General features: G+C 36.4%; 1 protein-coding gene across 4 annotated transcripts in view; it reads right to left on the reverse strand.

Moving 5' to 3' along the window:
• Positions 1-2,669: 2,669 nt before the first annotated feature.
• Positions 2,670-18,402, reverse strand: part of COL11A1 (collagen type XI alpha 1 chain) — a 120,173-nt gene continuing 104,440 nt past the window's right edge. For all 4 annotated transcript variants that reach the window (XM_072342935.1, XM_072342934.1, XM_072342933.1 and 1 more), the window contains 13 exons: positions 18,304-18,357; positions 17,799-17,906; positions 17,663-17,716; positions 13,987-14,040; positions 13,367-13,474; positions 12,773-12,826; positions 12,651-12,686; positions 12,489-12,542; positions 11,501-11,750; positions 7,910-8,022; positions 7,043-7,111; positions 6,138-6,371; positions 2,670-4,411 (listed from right to left, as the gene is read on the reverse strand). In XM_072342935.1, coding sequence (XP_072199036.1) covers positions 4,265-4,411; positions 6,138-6,371; positions 7,043-7,111; positions 7,910-8,022; positions 11,501-11,750; positions 12,489-12,542; positions 12,651-12,686; positions 12,773-12,826; positions 13,367-13,474; positions 13,987-14,040; positions 17,663-17,716; positions 17,799-17,906; positions 18,304-18,357 — 1,335 coding nt within the window. In that variant the 3' untranslated portion in view covers positions 2,670-4,264. The remainder of the gene's footprint in view (positions 4,412-6,137; positions 6,372-7,042; positions 7,112-7,909; positions 8,023-11,500; positions 11,751-12,488; positions 12,543-12,650; positions 12,687-12,772; positions 12,827-13,366; positions 13,475-13,986; positions 14,041-17,662; positions 17,717-17,798; positions 17,907-18,303; positions 18,358-18,402) is intronic.

The following is an 18,402-nucleotide window of genomic DNA, read 5'->3' on the forward strand; positions in this document are numbered from 1 at the left end:
ACGCCAGGGAACTACAGAGTCTGAAGGCTGGGCCTCCCAGGTGCAACATCATGGGCTAGTGCTGTTGCTGCATGGCCATGGCCATTTTCAGTATTTTGGTGTACAAAGTATTTCAGGGTGAGATGAGAACGGAACAGGAGGCTTCTGTGTTCATACCTGGTCATTTGGGTGGTCTTGGGACTCTGGAGAGCTCTGAGAACTTCTTGGGTTAGAGAAAAACAAAAGTCTTCTTGCAAAGAATTTTACTGGCCACTCTGCAAGGTGTGTAATGAACAAGAAAAATAGATGGCTTTGCAAGCTGTTAAATAGTTCCAGTACTTACATTCAGTCTTCTTTGATGTGTACAGGAGAAATGATGAATGTTCCATCAACTCTTCTGTTTACTGTACTATCCAAGGAATGATTAACTTTGCTTTTTCTTGTTATCTGTTCAGGACCTATTGGTGCTGTTTATGGCAGCTGTTCTTTGTATTAGAATCATAAAGAAGATTGAGTGACTATCCTTGGTGAGTCTTATGTTGCTTTGAACACAAAGGCTGAGCATGGGGAAAAGCAATAAAATTAGTCATTTGGATGTGCAGTGGCCAGTAGTCAGAAAACTGAAAACTACTACTACTAGATTGTAATATCTCATTTAGTGATACTAGACATGGAAAGGCTAAGAACAATAATGCATGGCCAGCACTGACATCGGCACTGTTTATATGTAGATTTTATCCTGTCCCACTGGTTGGTGGTTGATTTCTTGGTCATCTGCTATTTACATATTTAATGTGTTAGTAGTGCATAATGTAATGGCAGCAAATTGGATGAGCTGAATTTTAATTTTCATGTGCATTTAATCACTGCTGGCTAGGTTCTGTTGTGCTTCATCAAGATTTAGCTACAATTTCATTTTGATGTTAAAAAATAAACTTAGACCATACCGAGAAGCAATGAAGGCAGTTAGATCCCAGTCCTGCATCTGAATTCTTAAGAACTCCTGTTTGTATTACTGAAGTTAGCTGCTTTTTGTTGGCAGTCTTAACTCCGCCCTTGAAAAACTGGAAGCAAAGTCAAGGTCTGGCAAAGGTCTTGAGAGAACCTAAGCAAAACATGTCCATGGTAGTACTGTGGGCTTCGGCTCCATCGTCTGTCATTAGAACAGAGCCTTTGTTCATACTGTTGAGGGGAAAAAAAAACCAAAACACACACACAAAAAAACCAACCCAGTTTTGGCTAAAGCAGTACATCTACTTGTCTGATGTTCACAGCCTCTTTCACTGTAATAATCATTGATGTCCTTACTGGGAAGGAAAGAAAAGAATACATGACCTTAGAACAGTCTACTGCTTTACTGTAATCTTGGTGCTGCGTTTTACCAAATCAACAATGAGCCTTTTTGATAATTTGTATGCCTAGAAAACACAAGACTATGTTCCAGGTAATTATAGCAGATGTGGCATTGAACATCTCGTCTTTGTCACTGTCAGGTTAATTTTGGTACCTCTTGTACAATGGAGGATGTTCATTTACTGAATTATGAATCTGCATGTAATAGAAAATCAATCAATGGCTATCATAGCATCTCCCACTAGCCATTAGCACATGAAGCCCTATTTTGTAATTAACAAAGCTGATCCAAAGGAGGAACAACATACATGTGGAAGCTCTATGTAGAAGAAGTAGAAGCTCTATGAATATACAGAGGACAATTTATACTTCTAAGGTTGTAGCTTGTCTTTTAGATCTCCATCCCAGGCCCATGTCCCATTCCTGGACAGAATGTTGCCTCAATGTGTAATGTTGTTCCTCAGCTTGAGGTTGCTGTCCGTCTACTTTGCTACATTCTCATGTTACGTATTTATTAGGAAAATGTCTAACATCTCTGCTATGGATTTTCTCTATTTAGAGGGAGGACTGAAGCAAACTTTAAAGAAAAACAACCTAATTTGATCTGAGATAATGTGAAACTTCAAGATCACAGGATGTCCTAGTTCTGTTTGGTTGACTTCTAGAGGCAAAGTCCAGCTGTCCAGTGTTATTTTAATTAAATGTTTTTTTTTGCTTGAGATGTGAAAAATATTGTTTCTCATTCTCTCATAGGCTTGTTTTAGTAAGGAATTTAGCTTGCATAGTCCCAGGTGACATGTATCATATTTCTAGCTTGGACTCTTCATCAGTTATACTTCAGATTATCTAAAACAAAGTACTGGAAAATCTGTGTTTCGGTTCAAGGTCCTGGTCTAGGTTTTGTCTTCTGTTTTCTATCAAGAAATAGGACTATTTGACTGCTTTTATAATGGGAGCCTTCTCCATGGGAAGTACTCAAGCACTGTAGCATATAAGACTCTGGATGAGTAAAGAGGTTTGGTATTATGTGGACTGTTGTGACTACAAATTCATGCAGAGTAAATGCAAGATTGGATAAATAGCACCTGCTACAGCCAGTAGCAGTATCAGCACCTCTATTAACGCTGCTTGTTCCAGCAGTATTGCTCAGTGCCTTCCAGTTCATGTGGTAAAATTATTATTATTACTGTTTTGAGACTGGATGGTCTGGAAGCAGAGTAAAGTTGCCATACTGACAGTAGGTGAATTCTGGACATTAAAAAACAGAATGACCAATCCAGGTAGACAAGACTTGATTTTATTAATAAAATTTGTATTTTCCTCTTGGAGGTGACAGTTACAAACTTTGGTTCAAAAATAGAAGAAAATATGAACAGCAAGAAGTTGACTTTTGAAATCTTATTTTTACATGTATAAACGTGCATGAGAAAGTACCAGTTGGAAATGAGCCAGCAGAAGCTAGAACTATTTAATTTAACAACTTATAAGAAACAGAAACAAACATTTATTTTCAAGTCTTACATATATTATGAAAAATAATTACAAAAGGATTTCTGCTGCAAAATTAAAATGCAATTTCTACTTACAACTACCTGAATGAAGTGTTCAAAGGGAAGGCCAAACCAACTGCTTTGGTCAGATTTGAATAGCAAATTGTAAGAATTTGGGTCAAAGACAGCCCTGTAGAAAGCAGTCCCCTTGTGTTGCTTAGCAGCTGTGTAGAATCACATGACCTAGACATATTGCATTCCTGGCCTTCAGTTGAAATAACAGGAAAAATAATTTATATTAATGGGATGGGCAAATATTTTATAGGACCATTCTGTGGAACTTCTAGTATCCAGTTCGGGAAGCAAACATCCATTACTGTTCACTAAAATTCTAAATAAACACTGCAAAAATCCATAAATAACAGTTTAGAATCCAGTTTTAATATTTATGCATACCAAGTAAGCACAACAGAAACAAATTCAGATGAGATACGTTTGGGGAAGAAAAAATATATTTAAAAAAAAAAAAAAAAAAAGGAAATCTATATGACTGCTTTAATTCACACAGACTTTAACAGAAGTTTGGTTTGTTGTTCCTTTTTTTTTTTTTTTTTTAACATATTCTCCCTACCCAAAAATATAAATTTATTTATTTTAGGTATATACAGATTTTCATATGAAATTCTGAAGTCAGAAAAGCAAGTAAAAAGTCTGAGGTATAGCACCATGGAACGCAACACCTTTGAAGGTGCTTTCAGTGTTGAAATTCAACATCACATAGTAATATCAGCAGAAAAGGGTTTTTGAGAGTGCTGCTCAAGATCTTCCAGTTTTGCCACCTTAAGGCCTTTTGGCGAATTCAAATAACAAAGCTCTTCAACAACAATATATACAAAGGGATTTTATTATTAATCAGAAATTAAAATGGCTTCACTGGCAATTACAGCTGTATTTTTTCAGAATACATAAACAGTATTGACAACGTAGTTTTGTAATTATAAAGTAAGAGCCAGATGCAATTTAGAGGCACATGCAAGTTTTGCAAATGGACAGAGAAATAACAGTATAGTACTGTACACAGAATAATTACAGTTTATTAAACACTTTCATAACACCTCTTTGTAATCAAAGGAGCACCATGTCATTTGTTGTTTGTTTTTTTTTTTCTCTTTTTTTAAACAGCACCAAAGGTATCCAAAGGTGGGGTGGGATGTTGATAAAGTGAGCCCTATGTTGTCTGTCTGTGCCACAGCATCCTTGCAAAATTAGTTTAAGTCATGTGATTCTGGCCCTACAAGGGCAACAGTTACTTTCTAGATGAGACAGGTACACAGCAAGACACATTTTCTATGCCATTCTTATTCAAAACTTGCATGTGGCATGAAGTGGGTTGGTAGCACCAGAGTGCCACGTTTGTCTTGAATCTGATCTTTTTCTTAAATTTAACCAAGGAAGCAGACAGGACCAACCTCAAATCCAAACTTTTGGTTCTGATCGCCAAAGTCATTGATCATCACATCAACAATAGGCACTTGGTCTATTTTGGGTGTGTTGATTTCAATCACTGTCTTTGCGTAGCCCTTTCTCGACTGTTAAAAAAAAGAAGCAAAACCAAACATATCAGTGGAGTTAAGTATGCACGGTAGATCTTCATAGGCTATGTCTGAAGTTTTGAATTTATAAATGATTGCCTTTCATGCATCTGATGTTACGAGGTCTAAATTTGTTTTAAAAATGTGATACGGAACATTTCTGATTTTAGAAAGAGACCTGCCCATAGATTTTTGACTTACTAAAGTAAGCCTACAAATGAAAAAAAAACCACATAATTATGTAAGACATTTAGTGTTCCTTAAAGAATTCAAACTGTACTAATTTGCGGTAATATTCTTGTAGTAGTGAGGATGTTTTCCTTGTGAAGACGTCACTAATTAGTTCTGAAAGACAGAAGAAACACCTGGTTCTAAGAAGAAAGAATAACTGTCTTACAAGACATTACGTAAGCTTTTTGGGCATGGAAGAAAATAGCAGTCTGTCAGGACTGATGCATTATAGATGTTTGAAAGCACAGTCATATTTCCTACAAGGCTTCCTGCCTTCTCATTATGTTAGGTATCAGGATTGTTGTCTCAGTTTCAGCTGTGACAGTTTTTCTTCATAGTGTCTAACATCATGGTGTGTTTTGGTTTTAGGAGAAAAGCAAAAGGCTGTTTAGCTGCTTGCTGGGTTAAACCACAACTGTACTTCATTCAGACGGTCCCTTATGTCTTTCTGAAGCAACTCCACTCACAGCTATGCCAAGATGAGCATATCCAACCTGGAAGATCTGAGTATTCTCAATTAGAGATGAAAGTTACCCCCTAAATTGCTTATATTGCCTCTGGAGCTTTACACACATCCACTGTGGGCAATGAAAGCAATATAAAGATACAGGACATTAAAAAGACTGACATGAAACAGTCATATATTTTTTACTGAGAGGAGGAGACTCTGCCTTTATCTAAGTTGTTTCTTTGTCTCAGAGACAAGTACGTATCCTACCACTTCCAGGTCTCATTTTCTATCACTGATTTCTCAGGAACTCACTTCAGAATGTTTTCATATCAAACTACAAATTAATCAGTGAAACTTTAACTGTCACGTTCTCCTGTACCATTCTTGTTTTCAACCTATTCTGCTTCTAAAGAGAGGTTTACACCTTTAAAGACTACTGGAGAGTCAGAGAACCGACGAATGTTTGGACAGCTCATGGGATTTTAGACGAGCTACAAGTGGAAGGTAAAAGATGCAATCCTTGAATTTCACCTGACTTTGATTAAAATAAATATTTATATGAGGAAAGGAAATACGATGTCACATAACTATGCAATTAATTTACTATGTGTGGTTTATGGCTTAGTTCATACATGTTTTTACTATATATCTTATATGTTATGACTATATGTATATTCAGTTCCTGGGCTGCTTCCTCTAATTATGTTTGTTTGCTTCTGTTCTCTTACACAGAACTCATACAAGAAAACAGTCTAGTTTCATCACATTGGTGCTGACAGCCTGTATCCATACCAGGTTTGTTCTATTTCTGTGTCTTGGCTTATGGTAATATTTATTATTTTTTTTGTACATATAAAAGACTGAATAAAGGACTGATGTATTCTAGTTAAAAACTACTTAAAGGGCAGTCTATTAAAAGTAAACTCTTTAGAAAGCTTTTTTCAGGAGAGAAAAGTGAAGAAAAAAAAAAAAAGAATTTGTTTTATTTCCACTTTAATTGACAGGTAGGTTTTGTAAAGAAAATTCTGAATCTCTACTTACTGCACAGCCATCGTGAAGCGCTTTGATGTAAGGATTGTTGTCATACGACATCTCTTCATCATTTGATCCTAAGAACCTTAGTGCTTTGTCATAGCTGTCAGATGAGGCATCATGCCAAGCTACGGACTGATGGCAGTTGTATGTGAAATTCTGTCTGGCAGAGGCGCTCAGTAGTTTAAGGAATGTCATTTGAACCATATTAATGGAATTGCCTTCAGCATCCAAATATGAAAGCTAAAAAATATAAGAAGTCACATGAATATTTGTGTTAAAATGCAGAACAAAATTACTGTCGACGGTAACCACATAACGGTCCTTAATAAAAAATTAAACCATCGCAGCCCTTGTTAAGGGATTTTAAAGTTCAATAAAGCTATAACTCTGTAAATAGTTTCTCACATTGTTACAATATATTTAGGAAGTATACATTTTTTTCTAATGGGAAAGACAGTGATTTACCCCTACCATATCATGTAAAATAGCAGAATCTCTTTGGGGATCTGTTTCTCATTAATTAGAAAGTTGTATCAGCTTGCACCCTCATTTTTCCATACTTAGTATATTCCCAGTTATCTAGACTGCAGTAGGAAATCTGTACTCCAGATGCTTTACTGTGGTTAAGTGGTGATTTGTGGTTTGCCAGAAGCCAGATCCTCACCATTAGCTTTGCAGGTGACTGTTGGGATTGTTGTGTGTTTACAGTGCTCTGGTACAGTACAGAGCACTCTCCAGCTGACCAGTGGCAAGAGGCCTTGCAGCTGCTCTTATATCTAGGGCAAAAGGACCAAGTATGAAAAGTCTTAAGTTTGTTATTATCTCTATATTTTAACATTCGTTGGGACCTGTTGATCATTCATAACATGTACTTGATTTGTGAATAATTGTATGTTGCAGTCATCACTTACAAGTTTGCCACGCTTAAATTCACTAAACCAAGATCCTGGATTCTCCTTTGGCCACGATGAAATTCTAACCTGTGTGGTAGAGCAGTGGAGGTGTAAGTATTTAGAACGTGGATTAACAGATAAGAAGGTTTTAAATTACCTGGAACAAATTTCACGTAAGATAGTTTAAAAAAAAAAAAAAAAAAGGCTCTTCTTTCGGTGTTTTCAGCATCTTTAGATGCTCTAAAATAGAATGTTTTTCCTGTATAGAACACCTTCAGATTCATTACTTTAAACTGAATCCAAGGTGATTGCTTATAAAGAGAGATAATTCTATTTAACACATAAATGGCTCTTAACAGATGACCAGTGTAAATCCCTGGTATAAACTGCTACTGTGAGGAGTGTCTAAATTAAGAGTTTTCATTGGTTTTGATGCTGATACTTCTCTCTTTTTTAGATAAGCATTTGAAAGCCATCCTCTACACTACATGCCCTTTAGAGGCCATTTATACCAATGAGTGAGGACACTCACTGTTAATACTTTGTTTTATATCTACTTTGCCTACATAGAAATGAACCCACAAGATAAATGAAGTATAACTTTAGTTGTCAAGCTCTAGATCATGCATTTAAACCTGCTGCATAGCTATGCTGCATTCCAGAATGCAGTGAAAGTTTTACAAGGATGTGCATAAAAGCACTGAGCTAATGTAAAGGTGCCACATGCTAATTCTGTGCACCATTTTACTGCTTTATTCAGATTTACGTAAATTTAAACATAATCAGAAAGGTACATATATGAAAAATGCAACAGTGTAATTCATTTCAAGGTTGCAGTAGTGTAGTGTTATCTGTCAAGAAATGAAAACACAGATTGGTACTTACTCCTTCAGATTTCTTATCTGGGTAGATGCACGTTTCCCCACCTGCTGTGAAATTGCAGTACACTTTGAAGGAGTCTCCAGAACAACCCTGGTTAGGATCAATCCAGTATTCCCCTAAAACGAATGAGAAAAGCCTGTGAAAATGTAAATGGTATTTGGAAGACCCAGATTTTTACTACCAAATTGTGCTCCAGAGTTTGTAGTGAAGTCATTTTATCTTCATGATGAGAAAACAACCCTTTCTTTTCAAAAACATGACAGAATATTTGAAATTGGAAGAGACTTCTAGGGTCATCTGATCCAACACCACTGCTAAGAGACAGGTAAAGCATATTGTCTAGGTCAGTGCCCAGACAGCGTTTGAATATCTCTCTCCAAGTAGGGATGCTCTGTGATCTCACTGAGCAACTTACTCTGCTGCTGTCACCCTCACAGTAAAGAAGTGCTTCCTGATGCTCTGATGGAACCTCAGCTTCTTGGCTGAGCATGAACCAGCAGTTTGCCCATGTAGCTAAGAAGGCCAATATCATCCTGGCTTCTATCAAGATAGTGTTGCCAGCAGGACCAGGAGGTGATTGTTTCCTTGTATTTGGCACTGGTGAGGCTGCACTTGAGTACTGTATTCAGTTTTGGGCCTCTCACTACAAGAAATACACTGATGCCCTGGAAAGTATTTAGAGAAGGGCAATGAAGCTGGCGAGGGGTCTGGAGCACACATCTTATGAGGAGCAACTGAAGGAACCAAGATCATTTAGTTTGGAGATGACAGCGCTCAGGGGAGACTTTATTTTTCTCTTTAACTACCTGAAGGGAGGTTGTATTGAGGTGGCAGCAAGCCTCTTCTCCCAGCTAACTAGTGACAGGACAATAGGGAACGCCTCAAGTTGCAACAGGTGAGGTTCAGGTTGGATATTAGAAATAATTTCTTCCCAGAAGGAGTGATGAGGCATTGGAACAGGCCGTTCAGGGAAGTGGTGGTAGGTGAATGGTTGGACCAGATCATCATAGAGGTCTTTTCCAACCTTTATGATTTTATGAACCTCTTGCATTTTGGTTTGTGCCAATTGCCTCTTGTCCTGTCACTGGGCACCGCTAAAAAGAACCTTTATATGTACTTCTGTACAAGCATACATTTATTTATATGTGTACATTGCTTTGTGATTTGTCAGTTCTGTTGTTTATAAAAAATAATGCTGAGATCAATCTCTAGTTTTATCTACATCATTTTGTTGTCTTTTAATTTGATTTCAAATGACTGTATTGCAGAATACTGCTAAGGGTTAGGAGCAACTGCAGTGACTTCAGTACAGAGGGGTCACGATGTGTGAAACATACATTACAGGTCTCAACTATTTAGCTATGTCACTATTTCAGCTGAAGGCTAACTATACATGTGGTAATAGAACTCCCAGTGCAGAGAGAGCTTTAGGCAGAAATAAACCATGGCCTAAGGCAGAGGAAGAAATTTGGCATGATTTGCATACCTATGTAGAAAGGGCCTGATTGTAGCTGTCAAGTACCTAAAGCTTCCATTTAGAGAAATGGAATTCTCAGGCAAAACTGTTTTTTGCTACTGAGTTGTGAGGCTGAACAGAAGTGAAACTTTGGACTGTTTTAGGTGAACATTAACTGTGCATGTTGAAGTCACATAGTGGGAAAAAGAGATTAAGAGCATGAGGCTTCCTATAGTTTCAGACCAAGCAGACCAAAGGGATATTCCAGACCGTATGTTGTCATGCTTATGAAACTGGGAGGGTTGTCAGGAGATCTGCTGCTGTTCACAGGCTGTTTGGATGTTGGTTGACTGTTAGTGAGCAATTTGTGTTGTGTGCTGCTTGTTGTTTTTTATCCTTTGGTTCCCTTTTCCCTGTTAAACCATATTCATCTCAAGCTGCAAGTTTTTTTGCAGCTTGAGATGAATATGAGAAGGGCTTTTGCCCTTCTGATTCTCTTTCACCCATCCAGCCAGATGGAAGCTGGAGAGTGAGCAAGTGGCTGTATAGTGCTTGGCTGTTTAATGGTATTATACCACAACAGATAGGCAGGGCTGAGAATTCAGACTCTACAGTGCTAGAGTGAAGGAAATCTGGGGATGAAAAAGAGCTGCAGTCAATCCAGGGTCCACTAAAAATGAGATCTTTAAAAAATTCACCATTGTAATTATAATGATGATTTCTGTGATCTGGGTACTTATCTCTTATCTCTTACTTATATCATACTTATCTCTAGCTAATTTCACAGCAGAACAGCAAATTGCTTCCTTACACTAATGTTCTAATTCAGTTTCAGGCAAAAAGTGGACGTTTAGAAGAAGCATGACAAATCCTTTCACTGGTTCTGTGTTCTTAATACAGAGCACAGACAAAGCACGGATGGTATTTTAACATTCTGTTGATTTGGGCTGTGTTTACTGAAAATGGTCTTTCCTAACTGAAAGTCTTTCCTCTGCAGAATTTTGCATTTTAATGAATGTATTTACCTTTATTTTAACCAGAATAGAGTTACTTTGATATGAAAAAAGCTCCAAACAATAAGCAAGTACTGCTAAATGAAGAAGACAAATGTGGTCTATAAAAGCATTCATTATTATGGAGGTACGGAATTGTAAAATATGTACTTTTCATATAGCACATACACTGCTAAACTATTCCTTATGGCAACCATCTGCTTCTATCTATCTAGACTGATAGCGGTAGAGTATTATTAAGCTGTCAAAATCTATTTTTTCTTCCATTTAAATAAGAAAAATATTGCTTTGAACTGGGGAAAAAAGTACCCATTGCAATAGAAAAGAAGTATGAAACCTGAGAGCTGTGCAAAGGTTGGCTTTCACTTAAACTTCTCCACAGGAGTAAAATCAGTTTGAAAGAAAGATGAAAACAACAGAATAATTAAATAATTAAATGGTTAAATAATGGAATGAAAATAGTCATTCAGAATACGAAACTAGTTCCTGTTGCTCTGCATTTTACGAAGCTAGTGCTTAGCATTAAATGGTATGAGAGAAACCTGCACGTCCATTTGCTAAATGATACAGAATAAACAGTGGTCACTCAGTAGACCCAATTATTGTTTCTAAGGATAAAAGAAAAGTAATTTTTGTGTCCTGTTCAATTATAAATTGCATGCAACACCAGTGCTACTTCTTGTATTGTACTAAGCTGAAGTATATAGTTACTAAAATAATTTTCATTTCTTTTAAAAGCTCTAAAGTATTTCAGTATACTGAGGTTTGTGATTTTACTTCCATTTATCTAAATAGCTTCAATCTTTCATCCGTTTCCAGTTTGGATAGTTCTGAAAACACAAAGCCCACATTTCTAAACAAGCACTGTTTTTAACAGCTTGAAACTTCTATTTCTACAACTAGATCTGGTTACTTATTTAAAGAATTATGACTTTTACCAACAGAATATCTCTACATTCATGTGTTATAAACAGAACACTTTTATACCTGCAGAAAACTGATTTAATGACATTGTTTGTTTAGCAACTATATTAACTATCTACCAATAATTAATGATACTGCCCAAGTTTCTTAGCAGGATATCATTTCAGCCATGTTTGCCTTTGTCATTCAATATTAACATACCATCTGGGAAGTCTGGGTGGCAGAGCTGCAAGTCTTTGCAAGTTCGGGCTGGGTTGTTCTGAGTGCCCATTGGATACTTCATATGCTCAATGTCTTGCTTCAGTGAATTCAGTGAACCAAAGATCTCTTCCATGCCATCAGAATAATCCAGAATATTATCACCAGCATCAGCTACCATGTAATCAGGAGATCTTCTAGTCTTTTTGGGTGACTGGATTGGCAGTGGCTGGATTACTTCACCTGGAGGGCCCTGAATGGAAAAAAATTATATTTAGTGTTGATTATCCAGCTGCATAAATACAGAGAATACAGAGAGGAAAACAATAAAATATGGCTTGTAGATGCTTTGGATAGGCCTTTTTTTTCCTTTTTTTCCCTATTTATTTAACTTATTTCCTGGCTAAACAGTTATTTTACTCTTAATGCTTCCGTAAACATTCCTGCCTGGAGAAGAGTACGTTACGCTCACAGAAGTGTGTAGAACTTATTTGTAATTTCTTTTATGTCTCCAGCAGCTCCCCGAAGAAGAGGCATAGCCTGTAGCAAATAAAAACTGTGGGTGTTTCCAATGGTAAAACTTTAAAATTACCCTTATGGTCTATAAAGCAGTATTTTATTTCAAAATTTCACATATTTTATTGAGATTCTTACTGTTTTTACTCTAGACTATTATGCTATGAGAAAGAAATAGTAGAAACAGAAAACTGTGGGAAACGAAAGTCATTCCATTTTCTGTGCTTCAATAAGACACATTTAATAATCATTGGAAGTTTGTTTTTGCTTTTCATTTTAAAATGTCAAATGGATTTTTGCAGAACAAACAACGTATTTCTTTCTCTGGCAGATTTGTGTTTTCTGATAAATTAGTTTTCAAATAATCATTATTATTTTCCTTCTCTGCAAGTTCACAAGTGCCACTGTCTATCTCCACCAAAGCTGTCATCGCAACAGTAGAATGTGCTTGCATCAGGAAAGGGTTCTTACTTACTGGAGGACCAGGTGGGCCAGGTAAACCACTGTCACCCTTTTGACCAGCAGGACCCTATAAAGCAATGAAAGAAATGTGTTATTGGCCATACTACTTAATATTAAAAAATAATGTACACACAGAAACGAAGCACAAAACCAGAAAATGTGGAGAATTACTCACGCTGGATCCTTTGGAACCTTTTGGACCTTGGGGACCCTATGAACAAGAATATAAGCATGTAGTTGGAATATATTCCATAAAACATAGGAGTGTTTTGAACAGAACTGGATGAAATTACTTACAGGTAAACCAGGAGGACCAGGGGGTCCAAGTGGACCGGCAGGACCAGAAATTCCCTAAGAAAGAATAAGAACAGAATTAAAGTATTTTTTTATACTGGACTGAGTTAAGAAATGTAGATTTATTGAGAAAGATCATCCTGCTGTGTCCAGCCCTGATTAGTTTCCCTTTAGGCCATTTGCTAGGGTCCAAAATAATTTTTAAATTTAAAATACAGTCTGACACCTTTAGTGTCTCCAGCATTTATAGTCGCAACACTGTTCTCCTTTAGATAAATGTTAAAGCTTCATATTTTACAGAGAGCTTTAAAACATAGCTCATAGACCAGGAAAAGAGAGTCTGCTTTGGATAGTATGTAGAAGGACTGGTGCTGTTAGTTATCTGATACCTAACAGAGGTACACTGTTTCCTTCATCTGTGTCTGTCCTCCGTCAACAGTCTGTGTCCTGGTTTTACCTTCTGCTTATACTATGCCTATGAAAGCTTTAAACTCTAGCTGGAGATTCTGGGTATAAATGTTTATAGTAACTTACAGTGTCTTCTGCAAGAAATACATACATGAAACTTGAATGAAAGCAAAAGAGTGTTTTACTTACTGCATCACCTTTGGCTCCAGGAGACCCCTGTGGACCAGGAAGACCCCTATCACCCTTTTCACCTTGTTCTCCTGGAGGTCCAATCAGGCCAATCAAACCAGGATGTCCCTAAACAAGATAGAAGAAAGTAAAAACTTGATTTATAAAGTTGATGTGCTTTGTAAACACACAAATTAGAGCTTTCGAATGTCATCAGTTGTTTGTTATCAATTCATTTGAAATATTATTTTGTAAGTATATTCACTTTGGATAGTTGGCATTTGGATTTGGATATTATTATTATTTTATAATAATATTATAATATAATAATAATAACAATATTTTATAATAATATTAAATAATAATTAATTATTAATAATTATTAATAATTAAACAGTACTATTTTATTTCTGATTATTGTAAAAGCAAAGGTTCTCTTTACATCAGTGTCCTTGGGGCTTTCATTGCAGGAAAGAGTCCTAAGATCAATAGATTACTGCAAAGAGTAATTCTTTTCTTTCTACTTATCTCCAGGGAATAAGATGTTACTTAAAGCTTCATCGTTATCATCATTATCATTAAGGCTGTGGAAAGCAAAATTACATAAGGCATAAACAAGGAATGAAGATATTCTCCAATACCTTCTCTCCTTTGGAACCTGGATCTCCTTTCAGACCAGGCAAGCCAGGTGGACCCTAAATAAATCAGAAGAAGTAATGTAAAAGTAAGTTGTAACATACTGTACAGATCAAGTTTTCCTGATATATTTTAAAGGTAGTATAACCGCAGGGTCATTCAGTGGATGATAGTTGTGATTCAGAGCCCAAGATAACACTGGCATGCACCTTCAGAATGCCACAATAATGTTACTGTAGCATATAACTTTATAATTAGAAATCTATAAAGACTGTAATTATTATAAATTTATAAAGAAGGAAAAGATCTCCTAAATTCATGAACATTACCAAAAGCATCCAGGAAATTATGTAATAGAGAAATTTTCGATTGAATTTTTGATGATCCGCCTACTTTTGATTGTGGTTACATTATATGCTTTATTAGTACTTCCACCATAATTGCTGTACCTATCCAGTTGTAAGACAGTAGTATGTACTTCTGCAGCCCTTTATTTCATAAGACAGTGGAAACAATCCCTTAATTTTGTTTTTGTTTTTTTCTTCCAGGTTACAACTCAGCAAATGAGGCTGCTAATAGTAACAGCTCCTCGATATTGCTTTCTTGAAGAACTACCTCATGCTTTGGTTCTGTACTTCAGATATTGTCTTGGGATTACAATTTTCTTGATTTACAACCTGAAATTCCTGCATGACAGTGAATAATGCAGTTAAATTTTCTGAATATTCAAGTTCTTTCTACTCAACATTGCAAGCTTTGTGTCATCGAGGAACGATAGCTCCAGTGGTATGTACAAACCTATGGTTCACCAATACTTTGGTAAATGTGCTAACATACACACAAAAAAAGGCAGCTCCAAAAGTAACACCTCCTATTCTCTTACACTGGCCCACAATACTAGAGACAGATCTTGGTGGTATGGCAGTACAGGCTAAACCTTCCCACCAATATTCCATTACATTTTGCTGCTTTGTATCTATTGTAGTATAGGTAGAAGGCATTTCTTTTAGAGTAGCCTATATACTCAGGGTTTGCTGTACTAGTCTGGGTTATTCTGAACTCCATTAGGATCTCCTATACTCTCTCTGGGCCTCTATTCCTCATCATAGGGCTATGTTACAGAGATTTCAAAGTGATATCTTTTTATACTTTTTATTTTTATATGAACTTTGTTGCATTAATAGTATATACGAAGCTTGATAAAATCTCCTTGTGGTTATTTTTTCTCCTCCAAGTTAGTTTTATTAGTTCAATCCTGATTTAAGATTTTAGAGGAATTTTTGGGAGATTTGAGGAATTTTCTGAGGTTTGTATGAATAGCCTTGCTAGTTTTAATTTGTACAGAATGAGGTGAAAAATTCAGGCTGTGTATATGCAAGCACGTAAAAGGCATTCATTTCTCAGAGGCTATTAATCTCACACTAACATCTAGGCATTAGGAGCTGAGCTGCTGAAGTAAGTCAGTAACTCATTGCTATTAGTCTCTTGCTTGCAGTAGATATCTGTGAAGTTATGATACAAACAGTAATAAGTGACCTTTACAACCTGGCATAGTTTCAAGAAGTGCCGTATCACTCAATGTACAAAATATTATTCAGTGTCTATTCTTTCCATCTCTACTTCAGAATATCATTAGATGCAAAAGCGTAGGAAAATACATAATTCATGAATAAAGGCTCAAATTGTAAAGCCTCTGGAATACAGAATCAGACATTCTCACCTGCAGTGTGTTGTGCTCTACTTCAAATCTGCTCTCGTACTGTTCTCCTGTTAGTAAAACTAGTGGGAAGGAGGGAAGGATGGAGATCTAACCTCAACAACAAATAAATAGAAACTCTACTTTCTTAAAATCCAATATAAATTCTAAGTTGCAGCATCTAAAAAAGATCTTGTTGAGCAGAAGGGAAGCCAGGCCAGGGCATGTGGGAGTATTTTAATTCATTCATATACTCAACCTCAGATTTGAACTGAATAGCTAAGTTCTCAAATATTGGAAGAGAAATCTTGATGCATTTGGAGCTTCTGGTGACTGACATATGAGAAATGGATGTTTATTACTGATGAATTCATTTCGGGACTTTATTATTATTATTATTTTCAACAAAGAATTGTAACCAAGGAGATTTCAGTCCCATTAGTTATGTGCCTTGTGCCATTCATTTGTAAACCAGGCAACTTATTTAATCTGTTCCTTCACTGGAAGCATAAACTCTTTAGAGAGGGTATTTATTATGGATTTAGCACAGGGCTGTATTTTCAGTTTTTCACTCTTTAATTAACATGCTGGCCATATCGTTTGGGTATTAATTTCTGCATAACATATTGAATATGAACATCAGCATCTTGTATCTTGTGCCCACAGTGTTGTTTTTTTTTTAGCTTTATAGAAAAGTTTACTAAAATAGCAAGTGTAGATAGAAATAATGATATAATCTGGTAGTATGTTATGTTACCTAAAAAAGATCATTTGTTCTAATCATATTATAAACACATAGCAAAATTTACTTGACTATTTTGCATCAAGCTAACAGGAATGTATTTTGTCCCAGTTTTACAGCAATTAGATAAGTGGGTAAAGCCAATTTACAAAGCTGTACATTTACATTGCCTTACACTACAACCAGAGCACTAAGAGCACCTCAATACATACTTCAGGACTAACAGGCTGCTGTCAAATTTATAATTCAGAGATGATATAAACTCAATTCTAACTGAAATGCCAAATAAAATAAAATAAATAAATCCTCATGTAAGGTAAATTTGGTTTTATCCAACTATGGCTAAAATCACAGTTCCGTTATTATATTCACAGGAGCAGCCAGTCTTGCTCTGATAACTATTTTATTTGATGTCTTCCTGTTTGATCTGTACTGCTTATGTATTAGCAGTGATAAATATTTTATCAGTTTCACAGTTGCAGCACTCAATGCCTACTGCAACATTATAAAAGAATGTTAATGTAAAGAGCACTAATATAACCTGAGAGCATGAAGAAAAGGAGAATGGCCAATGAATTATATAATATCATTCAGCTTGCACTGTTGACAACCAAAGCTGATATTGTGGCACTGCTATTTTGTGTTCCACAGAAACATGATAGGCGGCTCTAACTGATGCCCTAGAAACTGGGAGCTTGTTTCATTCAGACTCTTTCAAACACTTTGCTCATGTATTATATTTCCTGGGTCTGCCACAGTGAACAATGGACAGGTCACTGTTGTTCATTTTTATCAAACTTGCATGTTTTTCTTTTCTGATGTAGAAGTCTCTTTTTGGGCTTACATCTAATTTCTTTATTTTTTCTCTAAAGCACAGGTATGATCTAATCTTTTACCCTAGGAATAATGTTTTCACTGGCAGTCACTAAAATCAGTGCATGCAAAATATGACCACTGGAAAGGATACAAAAGGATTTAATGTGTTAAGATTTGCTGATGCAGGGACAGAAGTTTTTTACTACTTTGTTCCACTCTTCAGCTGGTACACACACAGCTGCCTACTAAAGTAGAGCAGTAGAATGAAGCAAATCATAGATATCAGTTTCTGACAGGGTAGAAAAATAGCAACTTTGTTCTAGGAAGTAACTTACACATTTGCTTTTCTATCATACGCACAGACATGTTAATGGTGTGTTTTAAAGTGTGCTTTTTCTGTTTTGGCACTGAAGAGAAGCATACTCACCAGAGGCCCAGGAGGGCCATCCTGACCAGGTGCTCCAGGTAGACCTTGTTCTCCCTAGAGAAAATATAGAATTTGCTTTACTGGAGAATATACATTAAAAGCAACATTTAACATACTACATGCTCAGTTTACTCACCACAGGGCCAGGAATGCCCCGGAGACCTTCAGGGCCAGGTTTTCCTGCTGGTCCCTGAGGACCAACTGGGCCTGTTTTTCCAGGAGCTCCTTCTGCACCAGGTTCACCCTAGAAAGAAATAAGAGCTCAAAAAAGAATAGTTGACTAAACCTGCATGGTAACTGCAAAGGGAAAGTTTCTTTGTTCCATTTTTCAAAAGTTATTCCAGTGTTCCAGAATGTTTTACTGAATGAAACAGTGACAGCTTTGTATAAGCCATGGGGTGCCAGCAAAGCACACTTATCCTTATTTTTCACAGGAGACAGTTAAGTTGGGTCTGCACTAGTGATAGTCCACTATGTACTGTTATGTACTTTTATTAATTTTGGGTTTTAATTTGGATTTTAGCATTTACCTGTTGCTATTCTGGTAAGTTTCACACACTCAGTGACTGATAAGTGACTTAGTTTTAATTTACAAATAGTTCACATTTCCATGCCTCTTAAAATATATTTGCATATATTACCTTTGCGCCTTTTTCACCTTGTCTGCCTTCAGCTCCAGTTGCTCCAGGAGGTCCCTGTAAATGAGGAACACTAAGCTTATGATTTTAGTTCTCTACAAT

The sequence above is a fragment of the Excalfactoria chinensis genome, chromosome 8 (assembly GCF_039878825.1).
Source record: "Excalfactoria chinensis isolate bCotChi1 chromosome 8, bCotChi1.hap2, whole genome shotgun sequence".
NCBI classification, from domain to species: Eukaryota; Metazoa; Chordata; class Aves; order Galliformes; family Phasianidae; genus Excalfactoria; species Excalfactoria chinensis.